Genomic DNA, 21,206 nt, shown 5'->3' on the forward strand with positions numbered 1-21,206 from the left:
TTTTTTCCGTCTTGTCACTGGGAGGAAGTGATGTCAAAGCGGGTGCGTTTTTTTTTTTTTGCGTGTTCTGTCTCCGGAGTTTTAATGTATGCGAGTACACGCACGTGTACGTGCACACGCATGTGTAATGAGCGCGCTTTACGTGTTGCGTGCTTATTAGGCTGTGTTAGAAAGCTTTGTGAGTGCACGTGCGTTAATGAGACGTATCGCGAGTGTGGACGCGCATGCTAATATCTTGCTTTTTTTTTTACATGGACATATCGAGCTTGCTTTTTGGTTTTGAGGGGATGAAGGATGAAGTTTCATTTAACTTGCGCGGTGCCGAAAAAAAGCTGTCACATTTTCCTGCAGTTTTAAGCTTTAACTTTTTGCCTCTTTAAAAAAAAAGTCTCGTAAGTGAAAATTTGTCGCATACCTACACAGTTAGAAAATACATTTACAAAGTTAAAAAATGAGGCAACAGATTACAAGCAATGTCATTGACACTAAAACAAACGTATTGAGTGAAATGAAAAATATTCTAAATATGTAAATAGTGCTCGTCAAATGTATTTACACATCAAAAACTATTTTGTAAATACCTTTTTTCTAGTTATAGCTACTCATTAATTTGATAGTTGTTTAATATTTACTCAGTTAATTGTGAAATTGAATAGATAATGCTTGTAATCTATTCCCTCATTTTAATTGAGTAAATGTGATGGTGGTTTTTCAGTGCAAGCTTTTTTTGTGCTTGTGTCTTGTCTTTCTTAGTGTGGACATTCTTCCTGTTGCATACCAAATGGTGCTTTGTGTTACGAGTGCCTTGTTTGTAATTTTAAAAACGAAACAATCTCAATTTGAACGTTTTTTTTTTAGTTAAATTTTCTTTCAGACCTCCACCGCTAGAGAGCAGCAGCGCACTGTTCAACATCCACCCAACCGAAAGTCATTTTACCTGCAGTGGGAGGACCAAGTGGTTTGGTGACCAGGGGAAAGATGACGATGTCGGAGATGCGAATGAAACTTGTACCTCAAGGTAAAAGTGTTGGGTGGGGAGACTAAGCAAACGTTCTGGTCTGCAGAAGTTTACATCGAGGAACTTGATTGTGTGGAACATTCCTGTTTGCGAGTGTGTGAGACAGTGTACACACAAGATTGCGTGCACGTGTTTGTGTGACTGCGATTTTTTTATCTTTATATTTGCTTTTTATGTGTTCCATTTAAATGGTTGCATATTTTATGAATATGTGTTACAGAGTTTGTACTCGTCTTCCAATCTTAGTATGTTCCAATGTCATTATTTCTCTGAGGGATGACACACAAAAAATTCTTGTTTGCATCACTTTATTTGAGTCGTGTGTATATATGTGTGTGTGTGTGCGTCATAGGTTTTCTGTCTGTGTACGGATCCAATTCCGGTTTTACTCTCTGTGGGGACCTCTTGCACTGTGGGAACCATTTTTGTTGGACCCCACAAGTTCAGAACTCTTTTGTGTTATCGTGACTCGCCTTTGGAGTAGAAGTTTAAATTGGATTTTGGTTGAGCTGTCAACAATGGGATGTCCCCATAACGATAAAAAAAAAAAATATGTGTACGTACTTGTCTTTCTATCTTAGTGTGGCCCTATGTCATGTTTACAGTAAGTGAGAGATGCTGCATATAAATTCTTGTTTGCGTTAGTTCATTGGACTCGTTTTGTGTGAGTGTGTGTGTGCGCCCTTGCATTTTCCTACATGATGAGGACCAAATTAGGTTTTACTGTTTGTGGGGACCAATTGCACTTGTGTGGGCATTTTGGTGGACCCCTTAAGTTCAGAGTCTTGACTTGCTTTTCAAGTCCACGTTTGAATTGGACTTGGGAAGCTGTTACGTCAATAGAATGTCCCCTCTACGATAGAAAACCCCTTATATGTGTACGTACTTATCTTTCTATCTTAGTGTGGCACTATCATTATTCTGTGTGTGACACTTTGTGAGGGATTATGCACACAAATTCTTGTTTGCATGAATGAATTTCACTCGTTTTGTGTGTTTGTGTCCTTGTCTTCCTATCTTAGTGTGAACTCCTGTCATTACAATGTGGGCAAAAAATGCAGTTTTACTCTATTAGAATGTATGCATGTACTTTTGCGTGCGTGTGCGTGTTAGGCATGCACACACACACACGCACACACGGTTTCCATTACGGGGGCCGGCGTGGTTCCCTAGGCCTGACCGCAAGCCTCCTGTCTCCACTGAGGCTCCACCCAGCTCCGCCACAGACTTCCCAGAAAAGAACAGCGTCTAATTAAAAAACACACACACACGCACAACTTTAATTACATTCATCCATTTCTCTCTCTCTCTCACACACACACACACACACACACATATAAATATGTATAAGCAAGTGTATACAAACAATTCTGCGTGCACTTTTCACCCTGCTGAGTGCAGCATGGTCTCCTGTGATCATCTGCTGCCGCCTCCCACAAATATTCTCCAGTCCCAAAGCACTTTTAAAATGGCAAAAGAAGCTAACGTGTGTGTGCGTGTTTGTATTTGTTTGCCTGTGCCTAAATATTGATTACTGATCAATCAGGCTCTAATTATTAGTAGTTGAGGATACCGATAACTGAAACTGATGATCAAGTAAAATATTGCCACTCCAATTGAACCATTTTGAAATGTCCTCAAGCGATATGTTGATGTTTATTTGTTATGTTTGTATGGACAGGTTTTTACAAAAAAACAAAATTTTCTGGAGCTCCCACTGTCTTATTTATTGATTTTTTTTTACGTTTTTACGTGCGCTTTAATAGCCATTTGAATCTGTAACAGATGAATTGCTTTTCTATTTTTTTTTTTTTCCGATGGGAAAATTTTGTATCTTGTCATCATTCCCGGCCACAAAATTAATGTGCTTCGCATGTGTGTGTTTGTAACGCAGATTATAAGCTTAGAAAGTACACACACGCACAGACGTTTGAACTAGGGATGGCTAACAAGTATTGGTATCGTGCCGATATGTCATTGATTTTTAGGGAATATTTTGTGTATCAAAAAAGTCTAGTACAGTATTATCGTTATTAGTGACTATTAAAGAGGTTGAGTACTGATACTGGTACCGGTCTGTAATAAAAAAAAAAAAGTAGTATTGATCATCATGTATCAATAGTGCCTGTGATATCAGTACTTGGTATTGGTGACTATTCGAGTGTTGATTACTCATATTGGTATCAGTCTGAGGAAAAAGTAGTATTGAACATTTTGGGGAAATGCTATGTATTGAAAGTACCAGTGGTATCCGTGATGACTAAAGTTGGTATCGGTCTGAGAAAAAAGTGGTGTCACTAGTTTTTAGGAAAATTTTAAGCATCAAATGTACCAATTGTATCAGTGACAGTGACAGTTTAGTACTTGTACTGGTATCGGCGTGAAAAAAAAATAGTATTCAACATTGCTAGTTTTTGGGGAAATTTTAAGTATCGAACATACTGTACCAGTGGTATTTGTATCTGTGACTGCTCAAGAGCTGAATACTCATAGTGGTATCGTTCTTGGGAAAAAAAAGTGGTATCAAACATCTTGTGTTAAGGGGAAATTTTTAATATCAGTTACCAGTGGTAAACTGTACTCGGTATCAGTGACTACTCTGAGTTGAGTCCTCGTACTTCGATGTGAAAGAAAAGTGATATCCAACAGGTAGTTTTTGGGGAAATTGAATGTATCAAACGTACTAGTGGTATCGGTACTTGGTATCTGTGACTACTGGAGTTGACTATTCATACTAGTATCGCTCTGAAAATGTATGCAGCTGTATTGATCCTTGGTATCAGTGCCTACTGAAGGTTTGAATGCTCATACTGGTATCTCTGTGAACCTTAAGTGATATTGAGCCTCCCTCGTTTGAACCTTTGCCGTATGTGTCTCATCACATCGCAGTGAGTTAGAAGGTGACTGCACGGGTAAACAAAGGATGACGAATGACACAAAGGCCCCAACCCGTGTGTGTGTGTGTGTGTGTGTGTGTGTGTGTGTGTGTGTGTCGTGACACCACAAAGTTGGCGGGCGAGGTCAGGCGATTGATTGGGGTCTTCTCAAACGAGATCGGGGAGGCGGCGGCTGGAGAGGATGAGGCAAGTGCCTGACGACAAGTTGGACGCGTTCCTTCCGCCAGATGAGGAGGGGGGAGGCGGCGCCAGGCCACGCACTTGTTGACAACTTTGGAAGGCTGATGAAGTGTCGGGATATACGCTCGCTTTTGACCCCCCCCCCCCCACTGACTTTCTGCTGGCAAATTCAAATTCTGACTTAATGCCATGTCAATGTATGACACAAAGTATTTTTTTCTGATGATAGCATCGTTCGAAACCTTTTTTTTTTTTTTCAGATCGATATCCCTAGTATACTACACACACAAAATTGTTGGCAGTTTTATATTCTTCTAATTTGCCATCTCTAGTTTGTAAACTCGCTCCAAGACAGCGACAAATACCTCCATTACTTTTGATACACAGACTGATACTGATAGTTTTTTCCAGACTAATACCAGTACAGTATTTGCAAGTAACCATTAAATAGTCACCGATACCACGTAATGATACCTCTGGTACTTTTGATAACTGAAAATCCTTCTAAACTTGGAATGTTTGTTTTTCCAGGCTGATACCAGTATTTGCACTGAAAACTAACCGATACCACATACTCTCTTGTACTTTTGATATATTAAAATCCTACAACACTAGGAATGTTTGATATCACTTTGTTTTTCCAGAATGATACCTGTACCCGTAATTAATTCCTGAGTAGTCACAGATACCAAGCACTGATACCTCTGGTAATTTTGCTACATAAAATTTCCACATTACTAGGGGTGTTCGATACCACTGTTTTTTTTCAGATTGATTTATTTTTTTGAGTCATTAGCATATTGGAATGAAACAGAAATGGGCTGATGGTATCAATTTGAATCTGATTTTTGCCTCCTTTTATTTCAGTCCACGCTCACAGCCCCACACGTGGCATGAAGATTTAGGAAACATGTGTGACGCACACTTCCACCCGAGCGAAGGCTGCACAACGTTAATGCTTGAACGTCCACCAACGCTATTAGCTTCCGGCTTTTCTTCTTCTTTTTCTTTTCTTGTGGTGGCCATCTTGTTAAATGGCTTCCAGAGGCTGCAGGGATCGTTTGCAGTCACGAAGACAACGAAGACAAAAGTCTCTATCTCAATTTTATGTATCACAAGTACCAGTGGTAACAGTTCATGGTACAGGTTACTACTTAAGAGATGTGCCCCGGTATCAGTCTGAAAAAGGTTGTACGGATCATCCCTTCATTTTTTGGGGGAAATTATATGCGTCAAAAAAAACAATGGTATCAGTACTTGGTGTAGGTGGCTACTTAAGAATGACATTCGTATTGGTTTTGGTCTGATAACACTGGTATCAAGGAGCCTTAGTTTGGTGAAATTTTATGTGTCAAAAGAAACAATGGTATCAGTACTTGGTATCAGTATCAGGTGTCACTTAAGAGTGACAGTCATACTGGTTTTGGTCTGAAAACACTGGTATCAAACAGCCTTAATTTTGGTGACATGTATCACAAGTATCAGTGACATGGGTACTTGGTATCGTTGGCTACTTAAGAGGGACATACTCATACTGGTATTGGTCAGAAAATACTGGTATCGAACAGCTTTAGTCTTGGCGAAATGTATGCGTCAAAAGTAGCATTGGTATCAGTACTTGGTATCGGTGGCTACTTAAGAGTGGTTTTGGTCGGAAAACACTGGTATCGAAGAGCCTTAGTTTGGTGAAAATTTACGTGTCTAAAGAAACAATGGTATCAGTACTTGGTATCAGTAGCTACTTAAGAGTGACATACTCATACTGGTTTTGGTCTGAAAACACTGGTATCCAACAGCCTTAGTTTTGGCGAAATTTTATGTATCACAAGTATGACATGGGTACTTGGTACCATGCAGCATTTATTGCTATTGGTCTGAAAAAGTGCTGTGGAACATCCCTTCGTTTTTGGAAATTGTATATATCAAAAGTATCACTGGCTGTTTGAAAGTTGAGTACCGGTAGTAGTATTGGTCTGAAAGAACTGGTATCGAACGTCCCTATAATTGTAGACCGCAGTGGTCCCTGTTCCACTGCCAATAGCGGGGGGTCCACTGTATATTGGTACGTATCGCAGCAGTAAAAAAAAAAAACTACCGGTGTATTTTTTGACGATTTTCCAGGGCAATAAACGCACAAACGTTGTCTCATGGTTTGCCGGCCCCCCGCCTGCTCCGGCGGAAACAATCCCGCTTTGCTCCCTTTTCTGTGTGTGCTGTGATGTAAAAAAAAAAAAAAGCATGTTGGTGTAAGTGGATCTTGAGTGGTGCTTGAAGACTTTTCCAGACTGGCCGTGAGCGCGGTGCCAGCGGTCCGTTTGATGTGGACGGCTGGTGCCAATTGAAGGATTCCTCTTTTGCCTTTCCGTCCTCTCGATCAAAGCTCGCCTATTTGACTGAGGCCTGCTGTCGCCACGACAACTCAGATCACAGACAGGAAGCTTCACGGACCCTTGTCATCGACAATGACCCCCCCCCCCCCCCCCCCCCCACACACACACACACACACACACACACACATTGGTGTGCGAGTGGGGGCGGGATTTAATTCCACAAAGTACACTGTCTTCCTGTGTGTGTGTTCTGCTTGACCAAGCGTGCGTGTGGAGTTTTGTCATCGATACGTTTAGTAAAACACAACGAAAGAAGTTTTTTTTTTTATCTCATTCGAATCGGAAATAATTTTTCTTTAGCTAATATCTTTTTTTCAAAAGGCAAGTCTGGCAAAGTAAAGCATTTCTTGTTGCTACAGCTAGGTCGCTAACACTATAGCATGTTAAATAGCATGGTATGTAAATGACACATACCAATGATATCAGTGATGATACCAGTGATGCAAGATTATCACATTTTTTCCCCATTTCAGTCATGATTCATGACTGCATTAATAATGAAGTGAAAAAAAACAATCATAAGGACTTAAATGTATGTATATGCAGTAATTTTTCGACTGATACCAATAATATCATGTTACAGTCATAATTGATTAATTGATAAAAAAAACAATTACAAGGATTTTATCACTACATCATCATAATGTTATTGCAATATTTTATGATCATGATATTTAAATATCATGATACAGCAATTAATAATATGTCCTAACAAAATCAATCAATCAATACTAAAGATCTCAAAATCAAGTTATATGAGTAAATATATTTTCATCATCAAGGTATATTTTATCAGTATTTTTCCCTTGATGTAGAATTTGTGAGATAATGGTTACAGATTGGTATCAACAATTTTCCAACAATATGGCCAGTATCGCCATAGTGATAATTAATATGTTGTAGCAAAATAAAGTCATAATCAAAATATCAAACGTAACAAAATTAGGTGTATTTTATAGAATTATGTACATATCAACAAATTTCCAATGATATAACCAGTATCATGACGACTATCATGGAGAATTACTTTGAGGATGGCACGAATTGTTTGAATTTGAATGATTCCAATTGATACCGGTTTGTAAGAATTTTCAAATGAGTTTTAGTTACATTTTAGTTTACTTGTGTCCATGGATGAATTCTTTTACATTCTGCTTGTATTTTATCCATGAAATGGGACACTCCTGGAAGTGTGATTACTAAGCGGTCATGCCATTTTTAAACTTTGACATGATGTCACCATTTGGGTGAAATTTCAGCTCCCTACAGTCTTCTTTCAATGTTTTTCCATTGATGTAAAGATCAAAGTACAAACTAACAGCACAGGAATGAATGTTTTATTTTGACGCGAGGCTCGCACACGCTTTCTGAACGATTCCCAGAGAATTTTAGTCCCGCTTCCACGGAATTCTCAATTCCCGATCCCCGACATATGAGGTTGTGAATGTTGGTGGTCAGACAGAGCAGCATTGTGCCAACCTAATTTGTCAGCAAATATGTGCAGCGTTAGCGCACGAGTGGTCAACCAGGATCGGAGGGAAAAAAAAAAAAATCAAGGAGCCGTTTTTTATTTGTATTCGTTAAAAGTTTCCAAACGGACGACAAAATAGCATGAAAGGAAGAAAGAAAAGAGTAGTTGTTTACTGTAATGGCTTTTGCATTGTTGCCGCCATTGTTTACAATGCATGTAATTAGCAGCGCGGCAATAAAACATGCTGTCGTTGCAAGCGCAACCAAAATAACACCAAACTTTTTTGGGCTATTTCAAAAGCCTGCGGTGGCTTTGCGAAGGGGACACAAAAAGCCACAGCTGGAATAGACGAGTCCAGACAAGTGTTATTCTCGCAAATCCTGCTGGGAAATGTAGTTTAAGATGAAATGAGTGTGCGGCTAGCATACCTAGCATGTATGCACTTTAATAAATATCAAGATATCTGCAATGATCCAAAAGTAGTATTTTTTTTTTTTAAACACTGAAGATCTTGTAATTCTTCATTGAACAAATTGTACATATTTTTGTAAATATCAAAGACATTTTGCTAAAAGAAATTAGCATAAAATGCATCAATTGCAATTTGGGGTACAGCTAGCTTAGCCTTCATATAACTGGGGACACTGAAATAAAACTACACTTTTTTACATAAGCATCAAGGACTATTCAGTGTCTTCAATGAACCAAATGTATATTTGCAAACATCAAAGACATTTCGTTTGCATAAAAATAATTTAGCATAAAATGCATCAATTACAATCTGGTGTACAGCTAGCTAAGCATTTGATTAACTTGATGACACTTATGTAAACCTTTTGTACATGTTTACATAAACAAAGGACTCTTCAATGTCCTCAATGAACCAAATGTATTTTTGTTAACATCAAAGACATTTTAGAGTGTTAAAAAGAACATAGCACAATAAGCAATAATGGCAATTTAGTGTTCAGCTAACCTTTCATACTTTTTAACTTTAAGGACAATCTTAGTTGCATGTGTTATCATAAACACCAAGCAGCATTTAGCATATTCAATCAATCGATTGCATGAATTTTTGTAAACATCAAAGACACTTTAGCATTCAGTGACCTACACATATTAACATGTAAATTCTGAGGGAACAGCAAAGGCCATTTGGAATATTTAATAACACCTTAGTGTTTTTGTGGACATCAAAGACAATTCAGTCTTCGGTGAACCTGATATGTGCTTTTTGAAGACATCAAAGACAACTTAATTTCTAACAAACGTAACTGTTTTGAAAGCATCGAGGCCAATATTGATTCTGTATCGGACCACATTTAGACAATTCAGTCTTCTGTGAACCTGATCTATGGGGTATTTTTAGAGATCAAAGACACCTTGGATTCTTACTAACCTAACACTGTGTTTTGAGAGCATAGAGGCCAATATCGATTCTTTAGCGGACCAGGTTTAGACAATTCAGTCTTTTGTGAACCTGAGCTATGTTTTCTTTGAAGACATCAAAGACACCATGGTTTCTAACAAACCTAACAGTGTTTTGGAGAGCATTGAGGTCATTATTGATTCTTTAGTGGACCACATTTAGACAATTCAGTCTGGACCTGATATATGCTTTTTTTTTTTTTGGTAGCCATCAAAGACACCTTAGTTTCTAACAAATCTAAGCGTTTTGAGGGTTAGGGTTAGTCGTCTCCAGTTAAAACTTTGATGTTTTTCAGATCATCAGACAATCTTTTTAACGACTGATAGTGATTTTGTATTTGTATATTTTTTAGTTTAAACCCAACAAATGTACAGCATTTTTTTTTAATGAACATCAATGACAAATCTGTGTCTAGAGTTGAACCTTCTTTGTTTTCTTGGCATCATGTGTTCTTAAATTTGCGGGACATATGTGTAACCCTTCCCCCCCAAAATTCCATTGTGTACGCGTTAAAGATACACTCCGTGGGAATGCTGGGAAATGTGTGACTTAATGCCTAAGAAGAACATCAAGGAGACATCAGCGACACATCTGCTTTGTGTTTTCTCAAGTGGGATTTCCCTCTAGTGAACTCCTTGATTGTTTACCTGCTTGGAAAACACGATTGTCCCGTAATCCCCTTGCCCTTTTTTTTCTGGCGCTTTTTGGACTTTTCCACGAGGCACACGGCAGCCTGAAGATCATCTGGTTCCTCTTGTGCCTGCGGTCGCAACAGTGAGAAGGCCACATCAAAGGCGCAGCCCGCAGAAGACGACCACGACCATCAAGAGGAGGAGGGAAAAATCTGGGACAAATTCTGGTGCCTCACACACACACACACACACACACACACACAAACACACACAGCAGTAACATGTCTGCGATGGTGGAAATTGGGGAAGAAAGATGGCCGCCATGTTTGGCCTTGACATTGACGCGTTTGGAGAGGGATGCAATAAATGTCGTTGGCGAGAAATGATCTTTGATGTCTCGTGTCATTGAAGGCATTCGGTTCTTTGATGTTTATGAAAAAGTAAATCAAGTTTATTGAAGGCAGCAACGGGGATTTTGCATTTGCTGTTTATGAAACGTTGACCAAAACGGTACCTTACATCTTTGATGTGTGAGAAAAAAAATATTTAATTGAAGGCAAAAGTGTTATTGATTTACAAAAAAAAAGCATATATCTGTTGTTGTTTGTTTTTTGTTTTTTTCAAAAGCATGTTGGGTACCTTGAAGAACCTGTCTTTGATGTTTCTGAAACGGTGCTATAAATGTCATTGAAAAGAAATGACCTTTGATGTTTGGTGTCATTGAAGACACCCAGTGCTCTTTGATGTTTATGCAAAAGTACATTTAAAAAAAATTCCACAAATCCTCCACTGACAAATAATCGGATAAAAATAAAAACTTAAGCAACTTAAAAACTGTGTACACAAGTTACAAATGAATAAGGAAATACTTTATTGATTGCTTCAGAATTTTGTCCAGTCGTTTGATTTTTACATCAAAGGCATTTCACTTCAAAGGGAAAGCAGTGAAAGAAGAAACTAGGGAGCTGAAATTTCACCCAGATGTCAAAGCTCAACATGGCACGACCGCTTAGTTATTGCACTAGCAGGACTGTGCTATGAAGAATGATGTGGAAGAAAAATGCGCCCAAAATACTACACAAGGGTTAACCGTAGAAAATGCCAGAATGAAAAAGTTTCGTGGGCGTCATGAAAACGAAGACTCGCACACAAACATCTTGAGAGGCCAAGAGAAGATCAAATGTTTTCGGGGGTGTGCTGGTATGTTTTGAAATGCGACCTTGCAGCAATTTAGCTGTCGCTCAAGACCCCCCCCCCCTCCCAAAAAAAAAAAGAAGAGGAAGAAGCACGAGCGTACCTGGCGCTCTGCGCTTCTCTTTGTGTTTTGCCGGGACACGTTGGGATGCCCCGCCCACCCCTTCACCCGCTTGTTATATTAGCAACAGATGAAAGCTATGCGGGCCCAAGCCAGACGTTTCATCGCTTCCAAAAGCTGCCAAGAAACCTTTCTCGTCCTCGTAGAACAAACATTCGCAAATTGCGCAGTTTTTTTTCTTTCCCCCAACACGTCTCGTATCTGGATTTTAAAAAAAAAAAAGACATCTCAAACGTGTCTTTGATGTTTTATGTATGCTAGCTCCAATGACGACAAAATCCTATTTACTAAAAGTAGTGTTTAAAGGATCACTGGGATGACATTTAGGAAACTGTGCGTCTTTGATGCTTAGAAAAAAGTATGCTAGCTTCAATGAAAACGCAAATAAACTAAAGTGATCATGTAATGGAAGACTTCCTGTTAATCTTGGGTTCATTGAAGGTCTTTGGAGCCCATGGAAAACCACTTTAAGTGAATTGATGGCTCTAAATTGTCCTTGATGTTGACAGAAACTCCTGTTGGGGTTATTGATGACCGTAAATGGTGTTTGTTGTCTTTGATGTTTTTGTAGGTTCATTTAGACTTCAATTATCTTTATCTGTAAGGAAAAGCCATATTCAGTCAAAATGGTCTTTAAGACGTTTATCAATGGGAAGTACAGTGAAAACCTTGGTGTCTTTGATATGAAAGAACTTTAGCCTTACACTGACATTGGAGGTTTATGAGAATTGTGAGAACTTCAACAAATAATCTTTGCTTTTGATGAAGAAAGTTTGCTAGTTTTTTTGTATCTTTGGGCCATTAGTCATAAAATTGTCTTTGATGTTTATAAAGTATATCGTTAATTTTAGACTAGCTTCTCCTTCATTGTAATGAAAGGGGACATTAAGCTCACTGAAGACAAAATGGTCTTTGAATTTTAAGAATGTGTTGGGTCTAATGAAAACTCCGAAGTGTCTTTGATTTGAAGCTATGGTAACCTTACTGGCATTCAAGTTTATAAGAAATATGATAACGTCATAAATTGTCATTGATTGAAAAAGTACGCCCGTTATATCTTTGGTACATTGAGTCTCTTTGATGTTTATGAAAAAGTATTGGTTAGTTTACAGATTAATTGTCCTTCATGGTGACAAAAAGCTTGTTGAAGACAATGGTCTTTGACGTTCGAGGATGTGTCTTTGAAATGTCTTTCTCATTTAATTTTATTAGTAAAAAAAAATGTCCTTTTGTCTTTGCATTTAATGGTAAACTTACACTAGTGTTGTTGTACCGTACATTGAAGTTTCAAAATTTTCTTTGATGATTATGATTAATTGTGTTGGCTTCACAAAAGATTGTTCAATTTTAACGAAGAATTAATAGTGAAATTAATAGTGAAAAAATAGCGTTATAGGAAGAAGACTTCTTGAAGAATTGTCATTGATGTTTACAGAAAAGCTTGGCAGATTCGTATGATGTATGGTAGATTTTTAACTCTGATGTTTAATGAAAAATATGGCAGATTATTTGATGTTCGAAACTGTCTTTGATGTTGGCCCACTGAAGACTGTAAGTCTTATGTGTGGTTTGAGATGTCATGTTTTTTTTGTTTTTTTTGCGTGTTTGTTCTCAATTGAAAACAGCGAAAAGGGTCGCTTAAATGTGCTGAGCAGGTTTCGCAGTCGTCTTGCTCACATATGTTTCTTCCGGGACGGCACGTAGCGAGCGTCAGCTCGCGTGGAGTCCGGTCCGCCAAAGCCACAAGAATCCCAACTGTGTCGCCACAGTCCGGTCCGGTCCGCTTTTAGATGCCTCAAAGAGTTGCTGCTGCGTCATGGATTTTTATGAATGTGAAGGACTTGACATCTTCTACTGGCATGTCGTTGACCTTGGAAAAAAAAAAAAGGAAAAAAAAACGCCACTGGCGTCTTTGATCGTATTGTCGTCTGCAGGCATGTTACCACAAAATGATTCCATGTTAGCTTTATGGAAGAATCAAAAATGTCTTTGATGGAGCTAACATACATTTTGTAAAGTCAAAACTGTATTTGATGTTTGCGGGTAAAAACTAAATTGGCTTTGACGTTTAAAGATTCAAAGATCAAAAGTTTGTTAGCTTGACTGAAGAAAGAAAAAGTGCATTAGCTTGACGTACATGAAAACGCGATAACATTTTCACATCGGTTAAGTATATTGAAAAACAAACGTACTATTCCAGTATATTTAAAAAAAAAAACTTTGTAAAAAGTGTAAATTGTAATTAATGCTTACGAAATTATGTTTGCTTTTTTGTGCACGGGAAAATTGGTTCATTAAAGAATCTTAAACTGTCCTTGATGTTCCAAGAACAAGTTTAAACATGTTTATGAGTTTGTTAGCATCATTTGAGAAGTGAAATTGTCTTTGTTGTTTATGAAAAACCTCCAACATTATCAGATCACTTTCATTGCAAATGCCATGAAGTCAAAACTGTAAATGTGTCTTTGATGGTTCCAAAACCATCTTTTGTTGTCTTGGTTTTTGTCTACAGCAAAATTGGTTCATTGCAGAAGCTAAACTGTCTTTGATGTTGCAAAAAACATTAAAAAAAATTATTGTGTCTTTGATGTGTATCATGAAACCTATATTATTATATAAAAAAATCAATGTTATTGAACTAAAAAATGTTTAAACTGAAAATTGTCTTTGATGTTTACTGAACCACATTTTTTTCTTTTTGTTTACAGCAAATTGGTTCATTGAAGAAGCGACATTGTTAACATTTGGAGTCTTTTATGCAACAAAATTGACTTTGATGTTTATGATGAAAACTGTATTATCAAAATAGTGATTTCTCAAAATTTTCAATGTAATGAACTCAAAAAAGTTTAGTAAAAAATGCAAATTGTCTGATTTTTTTTTCAAAACATCTTTTTTTTTTTTTTACAGCAAAATTGGTTCATTAAAGGCACCAAACTGTCCTTGATGCTGCACAAAAAATTGTCTCCTAGTCCCATTTTACGCAACAAAACAGTCTTTGATGTTTATGACCAACCTATAATATCAAATGTATTCAACAGAGTTTTCCCCATAAATTTTCAGTTTATTTAAGACAAAAAAAAAAAGCTTAGTGAAGACTCTAAACTGGTTCTGATAGTCAGGAAAAAGAAAATGGACAAACGGGTAACACAATTGTCTTTATCTCATAAAACAAGTGTCTCCTTTGCTTCCTGTGGTCCACGTGGAGCGTGGTGACTCCTTGTCACCTTTCCACAAGTCCCGCCTTGCAAGCATACCCGAATTTTTCCGAACATGGATTTAATCAGGGGGGGAGCGGCAGCAAAAGAGAAAGAAAAAAACATTTTTGGAGGGGGAAAGTGAATTTCAAAGTTCTGGTAGCTAAAGGACTTTTTTTTTTTTTGCGGGTGCAGCGATGCCGCGAGCGTGCAGGGGTCACCACACAAGAACAAGACTCCCAGTCTGGTCCTGTCATGAATGCCCCTTCCGGCCTCCTTGCAAATCTGGTTGTCCGCATCCCAGTTTTTCCGGGGACCTGAAAGGGGAGGAAGAAGTGGAAAAGGGGGAGGGCGGAGTCACTGTGCCGCAGAAAGGATTCCGGATTAAAGGAGAAAACGGCAGGAGCGCCTTAAGGCTCCAAAGAAGACACATTATTCATTATTAGGGAAGATTAGCAGATCAGACCAGGGATTTTTTTTTCTTTTTTTCGCTTGAAATTCTCACTGGAAGCAATCATGGAAAACAGCTAGCGAGCGGAATTAGAGACACAACCAAGCAAAATTTCAAGACTACAGATTATACATGTCATTTTATCCAACAGTCAAAGCGTCGCTAAGGGTAGGGTTTTCAAGTGGGGTTTTTGTTTCAAAAAAGGCTTCCAAAGTAGGATTAGGGTTTCTGTGTAGTGATGTAAACAAGGTTAGAATTTTGAAGTAATGCTTCAAATAGCTTGAGGATTTGGGATTAGGGTTTAAGTTTGGTTTTTCAAATTAGGTTTAGACATAGTAGAGTTAGGGTTTTAAAGTGGGGATTCTTAGTAGGTTTGCGTTTTTTCGAATTTAGGGCTTCAAAGTACGGTTAGGGTTTTAAAGAAGGGTTTCGGAGAAGGGTTAGGGGTTTGAAGTAGAGTCCCTAAGTGTGGGGTTAAGGTTTTAAAGAAGGGTTTCTGAGTGGGGTTTGGGTTTCGAAGTAAGGTTGGGGTTAGGGCTTCAAGGGAGGAGGAGTTTTAGAGTTTCAAATTAAGAATTCAAACTTGGGTTGGGGTTTCGCAATAGGGTTTAAAATTTGTGTTAGGGCGTCAAATTGTGGTTAGGGTAGAAAAGAAGGCTCGGGTTAGGGATTTGAAGTGGAATTAGGGTTTCTAGTAGGGTTTGGATTTTAATGAAGGTTGAGGCTTAGGGGTTCTTAGGAGGAGTAGCTTTTCAAATTAAGAATTCAAACTTGGGTTTCGATATAAGGTTTAAAATTAGCGTTAGGGCTTCAAAGTACAGTTAGGGTTGTAAGAAGGGTTTCAAAGTAGGGTTGGGAATTTAAAGTAGAATTAGTGTTTTAAAGTAGTATTGGGCTTTCAAAGAGGTTAGGGTTAGGGCTTCAAAAGAGGAATCGTTTTAGAGTTTCAAATTAAGGATGCAAATTAACGATTTTTGAGTTGCTTGTGGCATTCGGCATCCGTTGTCATGTTCACGTGGAGGACACGCCCACTTGGTTTTTCACGCCCACCAGGACCGCAGCCGTGCTCGCAGCTCAACTCCGGGGTTCACTGGCAAACCGAGTGCACGAGTCAACGCGTCGCCGCTCTTCTCCCCGAACTTTTTTCCCCTCCCAAAAAGGACCATCTTCTTCATTCTCGGAATCATCATGTGATTATATATTGATATTTCTTCAAGCTGAAGAAGCAAGGACGCGACTTGTTCAAAAAGGAGAAATTGATCAAGTGTGACCAGTCGAAGCTTCTGAAGCCGAGATGGACCCCGCTTTACTTCTCATCATTTCCTCCTGTTTAGGTAAAAGCAACTTTGTTAGGTCATGACCTTTAATAATCTTGCAAGCCGTCACTTGGAGTTTTTGCGCACCTGTTGGCACTGGTGTAAATGGGCTCCCTGTACGCCAATTGGAACCGTCGCGTCGGCGCATGCGCAAGAAAAAATGCCGTCAGCGCACCCCCACAGGCATGTTTATCTTGATTTATCCTACATTTGATAGTTATAGCTCAACGCTACATGGAAGTGGCAGGAACGCATTCATATCATCGTGTCTCGAAGCACGGCTGCGCTAATGCTTGGTGAGACGTTCAGGTTGCCTCGATAAAAATGACTTCCCCAAACCCATTTGGGGGTTGGGGGTTGCTTGTGATGTGGGATGTTTGAAGTTAATTTTAAAAACTAAAAGAAAAGAAAATGGTACTGGGGGCTTCTGAACGTGAGCCGCAGGGGCATTGTGGGATTTTTCCATGTTGTGGGCCAATTTTGCTCAGATGAAATGAGTCAATAATGTGAGGAAGTACGGGTGAATTTGGGGCTTCCGGCTATTACTATTGTTACGAACGTATCAATCGAGCCAATTCGGCTGATTTTCACGCTCCGTGACGCGCCGTGATGCCTTCAAGGACATGATGGAAAGAAAACAGTCCGATAAAAGGATCTCAGGGGTACGACATCATTCGACAATTCACGGGGAAACGTTAATGTTTTTAAGAGATGATTGGTTGAAAAATGATTGGTTGAAAAGATGTGAAAGTTAAGGAACTGAAGTGAAGAGTCAGAATTTTATGAGTGGCGTTTTAAAGTCCTTAAAAACATGAGGAAAATGGTAGTCTAAGGAAATATTAGTCTTTCAAACAAATACAAGAATGTTATGTAAATGAACACAACAAATTAAGTATGCTTTTGATTTTTATTGTTTTAACGAAATAGTCCCGTGTTTGGAGAGTCAGTACTTTTCTATCCAAAGAAAAACATTTTTTGTTTTTCATGAAAAAACGTTTAATGAGGAAGTGTTAAAGTGAAGTTATTGAGATGATGAATATTTTAAAATATTATACAACAGTACTACAAAATAAATCCTGATTTGGTAGACAAAATCATGTTTTATTCAGATTTTGTCATTCAAACGTTTTTTGCTGGCCCAGTTTGCATTCATTTTGACATTTAATTCAAGGTGTGGCGGCCGTCCTGTAACTGAAGGGTTAGCGGTTCGAATCCTGCTCTGTCTGAGTCGTGTGTTGTTGTGTCCTTGAGCAAAACGCTTCACTCACCTGCAGCTACATAATGTAGTTTAACGCACTGGTGTGTGACTGCATCAGGCGTTTTTTTTTCCACACAAAAAAACGACCATGTCTAGTAAGGCGTTTTTTTGTTTGTTTTTTTCCGTAAAAAGTGGTCTTTTTGTGAAGAAACAAACCCTTTACTGACTGAGCCACGGTCGCCCCCGCCTTGAATGAAATGTCAAAATGAAAGTGGCCACAAAAACTGGGCCAGCAACATTAGCTGACTGCTGAGATGACGTCAGCACACACGCTGCGACCCGCGCAAAGACCCAACAAAAAAAATTGACAATGTATTCTAAGGTGGGTTTTTTTTCACAAAAAAAGTAATTTTTTCAATTTGTCGCAAAAAACGACAATGTATAGTAAGGATTTTATTTATTTATTTATTTATTTTGCAAAAGCCTTACTATACAAACATGTAAGGCTTTTTTTCCTCAGAAAAACGACCATGTATAGAAACGTTTTATTTATTTATTTAGCAAAAAGAAGACCATGTATAGTAAGACTTTTTCTCTTCTAAAAAAGAGGCCATTTAAAGGTAAAAAAACAAGGCATTTTTTCCACCCCAAAAATGACTATGGTAAGCCCCCCCCAAAAAACAACAACAATGTTTAGTGAGGCAATTTTTTTCCCATAAAAAATGACCAATCAGGCGTTTTTTTGTTTGTTTTATTTTTAAGAAAAAAGACCATGTATAGTAAGGCCTTTTTTCACAGAAATTTGAAGCAACAACTAGTTAACCCTAACCCTCGCTGCAGGTTTGTCGTGGTGTTTGTCAGCGGCGGCGGCGGCGGATGGCTGGCGCCCCACCACTTGGGAGAAAGCGTCGGGGCCCTCCCTCAAGGATTCTTCCATGTGCCAGCACATGCTGAAGCACCTCCACGACGGGGCCCGCATTAGCGTGCAGATGCCGCCCAACGTGGAGGGCCACTGGGTGTCCACGGGGTGGGTGCGGCCCCCTCTCCGCCCCTCCGCTTCTTCCCCTCGCGCTCAGCGTTTTCTCCCTTTCCAGCTGCGAGGTGAGACCCGGGCCAGAGTTCCTGACCCGCTCGTACCGCTTCTACGCCAACAACAGCTTCCAGGCGCACCAGTTCTACTACGAGGACAACCACTGCACCAGGCCCAGCTACACCCTGCTGATACGGGGGCGCCTGCGCCCGCGCCAGGCCTCCTGGATCGTCCGGGGCGCCACCGAGGCCGAGTACCACCTCCAGCGGGTCCAGATCACCTGCCACGGGGCCCGGGTGGCCCGGGAGCTCAGCCGGAGGTTGAGCGGCGGATGCCGAGGGGCGGGGGGCCCCTGGGAGCCCCGGGTGCCCTACCGGCTGTGGAGCGAGGAGGAGGGCGGCGGCGGCGGCGGGGGCTACAACTGCTCGCGGGAGCTCAACTTCGCCATGCATGAGCTGCAGCTGCTGCGTCTGGAGAAGCAGTACTGGCACGGGCAGCCCGAGCGCCTGGTGGAGGAGCTCTTCCTGGGCGACGTGCACACGGACACGGCGCAGAGGCTCTACTACAAGCCCTCCAGCTACCAGGCGCCCCTTCAGAACGCCAAGGTGCCTTTGCTTGTCGTGGTCGCCCTAGTTTTTGCCCTGTCCCCCAGTTGGGACCTCCTTGTGGTGCTGCAATCTTTTAGTAATCTTACTAAAGGTGAACTTGACTTGGAGTGGATACAACACCTCTCATTTTCTTTAGATACACATGTGGCCATGCTAACTGGTTAGCCATAGCGATTAGCGTGCTAGAATGAACCATTTATGCTCAACAAAGACTAATATTTAGCTCACTCATACGTTTCCTTTTGTGTACGGTCCACATGTCCTTAAAGACACTTGCAGGCAATATTCCATGAGTACATTTGAGAGTGGAACTGCCTGTTAGCTGCTATGAGGTCAAGCATTTCCTGTTCTTGGTCTTCTTCCTTTCCTCTTCTTTATCCTCTTTATTCTTTTTCCCCTTCCTCCTTCTTCATCTTTTTTCTTCTCTTCCTCTTTCACCTTTGGCTTGTATCTTTTTCCATCTTTTGTTCTTTCTGGTATTTTTCCTTATTTTTCCTCTTCACTTTTCCTCTTTGCTTCCTCTTCTTTTTCCCATCGTCTTCCGTGATTTTCTTCTTCCTCTTGTTTCCTTTTCCATCTTCCTTTTCTTCTTTCATCTTCCTCTCTTCCATCATCTTCCTTCTTATTCTTCACTTCTTTTTTGCTTCCTCTTCTATGATCTACTTTTTCTTCCTTCTTCCGCTCTTCTTCCATCATCTTCCTTCCCTTTCTTCTTCCTCTTGTTTCTTTTTCCATTTTCCTTCTTTTTCTGTGATCTTTTTCTTCTCCCATCAACTTCCTTTTCTTCTTCTTAATCTCATTTTTTCCCATCTTTTATCCTTTCTCTTCTTTTTGCAATCATCCTTTTTTCTTCTGCTTTTTTCTGTCTACGATCTTATTTCTTTTTCTTTTCTTAACCTTCATCCTTATTTCCTCATTACTTTCCTTTTTCTTTATTCTCGTCTTTTCTTCCACTTTTTTTCCTTCCTCTTCCTCCACGTGAAAGTGTGTTTTTGATGTTTTACGTTTCTGGGTGGACCAGATTTTGCTTGACTTTTCCTTCTATTTATTCCATTATTTATTTGAATGCTGGTTACTTGAAGCTCTGTCTGCATAGCCAAGCAGGATCGTCAGGCCTTCGCAAAGTTGGGAACTTGTTTAACACGCTTAAGAAGCGCGCTCAACAATCTCGTCTCCCCCTCAAATATGGCGGGAATCCCCCCAGAGGCAAAGCCCTGCCAAAAAGTCATCCATTTTGGCCCGGCTGCCACTTTATTTGCTCCTTTGGAACAGACGAAAACATGCTCACCACAAAGCCATGCTGAAATGCTTGCTTTGTTCTCGTGGACAAACGGGGATTCTTTCTGCTTGCTTGAGTTGCAAAAACATTTGTGAACACTCTTCCTTATTTTCAAGAACAACAAAATTGGTTTTCTTCCTCCTGAGGGGACCCTGTTTTTCAATGTCTGACTAAACACACGCCCTCCAAGTGGAATGCCCTGTTATGACGCCCTGGAAAAATGTTTCATTAGTCAGATAAGTCAAATTTGGTGGTTCGGCCATCACTAAATAACAGGCGTGAATCTCAAATCTTCTCTCCTCGTTGAAATGAATGGAAATTCTTTGACCGATCAACACAAAAAATTGGGAATTGGGCGCTTTTTCTGTGATACCAAAGGTCACAAAGGTCAATTTGTTAATGTACTCAATTTATTGAAAAAGTTTTTTTCTGATTTTTTTTGTGACCCGATTTTTTTTTTTTCTTTTAACTAACAACTTATGAAGAAATTCAGCTAACAAATGGGCCCCCGAAATATAACTCTTTCATATGCAGAGGAGCGTCTGTATAGGACTTATGCTCGGCTTGTGTAAAAATCAACATATCCATTACAAATTGCAATTTTATTCATTTTTACATTTCGTTCAACTTTGACAACCAAAACTATGTCAAAATGACCTCAGAATATTATTGCTGTTTAAAGGGGAACGTGACAAGATTTGTTAGTTAGCAATATCATGGGGGGAAAACACACACACACACACACACACAAAATGTTCTTGAAATCTTTGGATACTTACACATGAGCCCGGGTCA

The 21,206-nt window shown here is 39.6% G+C and overlaps 2 protein-coding genes across 5 annotated transcripts in view; one reads left to right on the forward strand and one right to left on the reverse strand.

The window, feature by feature from the left end:
- Window positions 1-21,206, forward strand: part of LOC148414691 (protein APCDD1-like) — a 23,765-nt gene continuing 2,559 nt past the window's right edge. The window contains exons 1-4 of one of the 4 annotated variants that reach the window (XM_088429245.1): window positions 1-42; window positions 859-1,018; window positions 18,335-18,521; window positions 18,589-19,129. In XM_088429245.1, coding sequence (XP_088285371.1) covers window positions 979-1,018; window positions 18,335-18,521; window positions 18,589-19,129 — 768 coding nt within the window. In that variant the 5' untranslated portion in view covers window positions 1-42; window positions 859-978. Of the gene's footprint in view, window positions 43-99; window positions 1,019-15,802; window positions 16,315-18,334; window positions 18,522-18,588; window positions 19,130-21,206 lie in introns of those variants that run through there. The other 3 variants (XM_088429243.1, XM_088429244.1, XM_088429242.1) reach the window with 3 other exon arrangements.
- Window positions 14,496-21,206, reverse strand: part of LOC148414692 (vesicle-associated membrane protein-associated protein A-like) — an 18,604-nt gene continuing 11,893 nt past the window's right edge. Inside the window, exon 7 of the mRNA XM_088429247.1 lies at window positions 14,496-14,846. The gene's annotated coding sequence lies outside the window, so the exon portion shown is untranslated. The remainder of the gene's footprint in view (window positions 14,847-21,206) is intronic.

The sequence above is a fragment of the Hippichthys cyanospilos genome, chromosome 12 (genome assembly GCF_059441005.1).
Source record: "Hippichthys cyanospilos isolate Australia breed blue-spotted pipefish chromosome 12, RoL_Hcya_1.0, whole genome shotgun sequence".
Taxonomy (NCBI): Eukaryota; Metazoa; Chordata; class Actinopteri; order Syngnathiformes; family Syngnathidae; genus Hippichthys; species Hippichthys cyanospilos.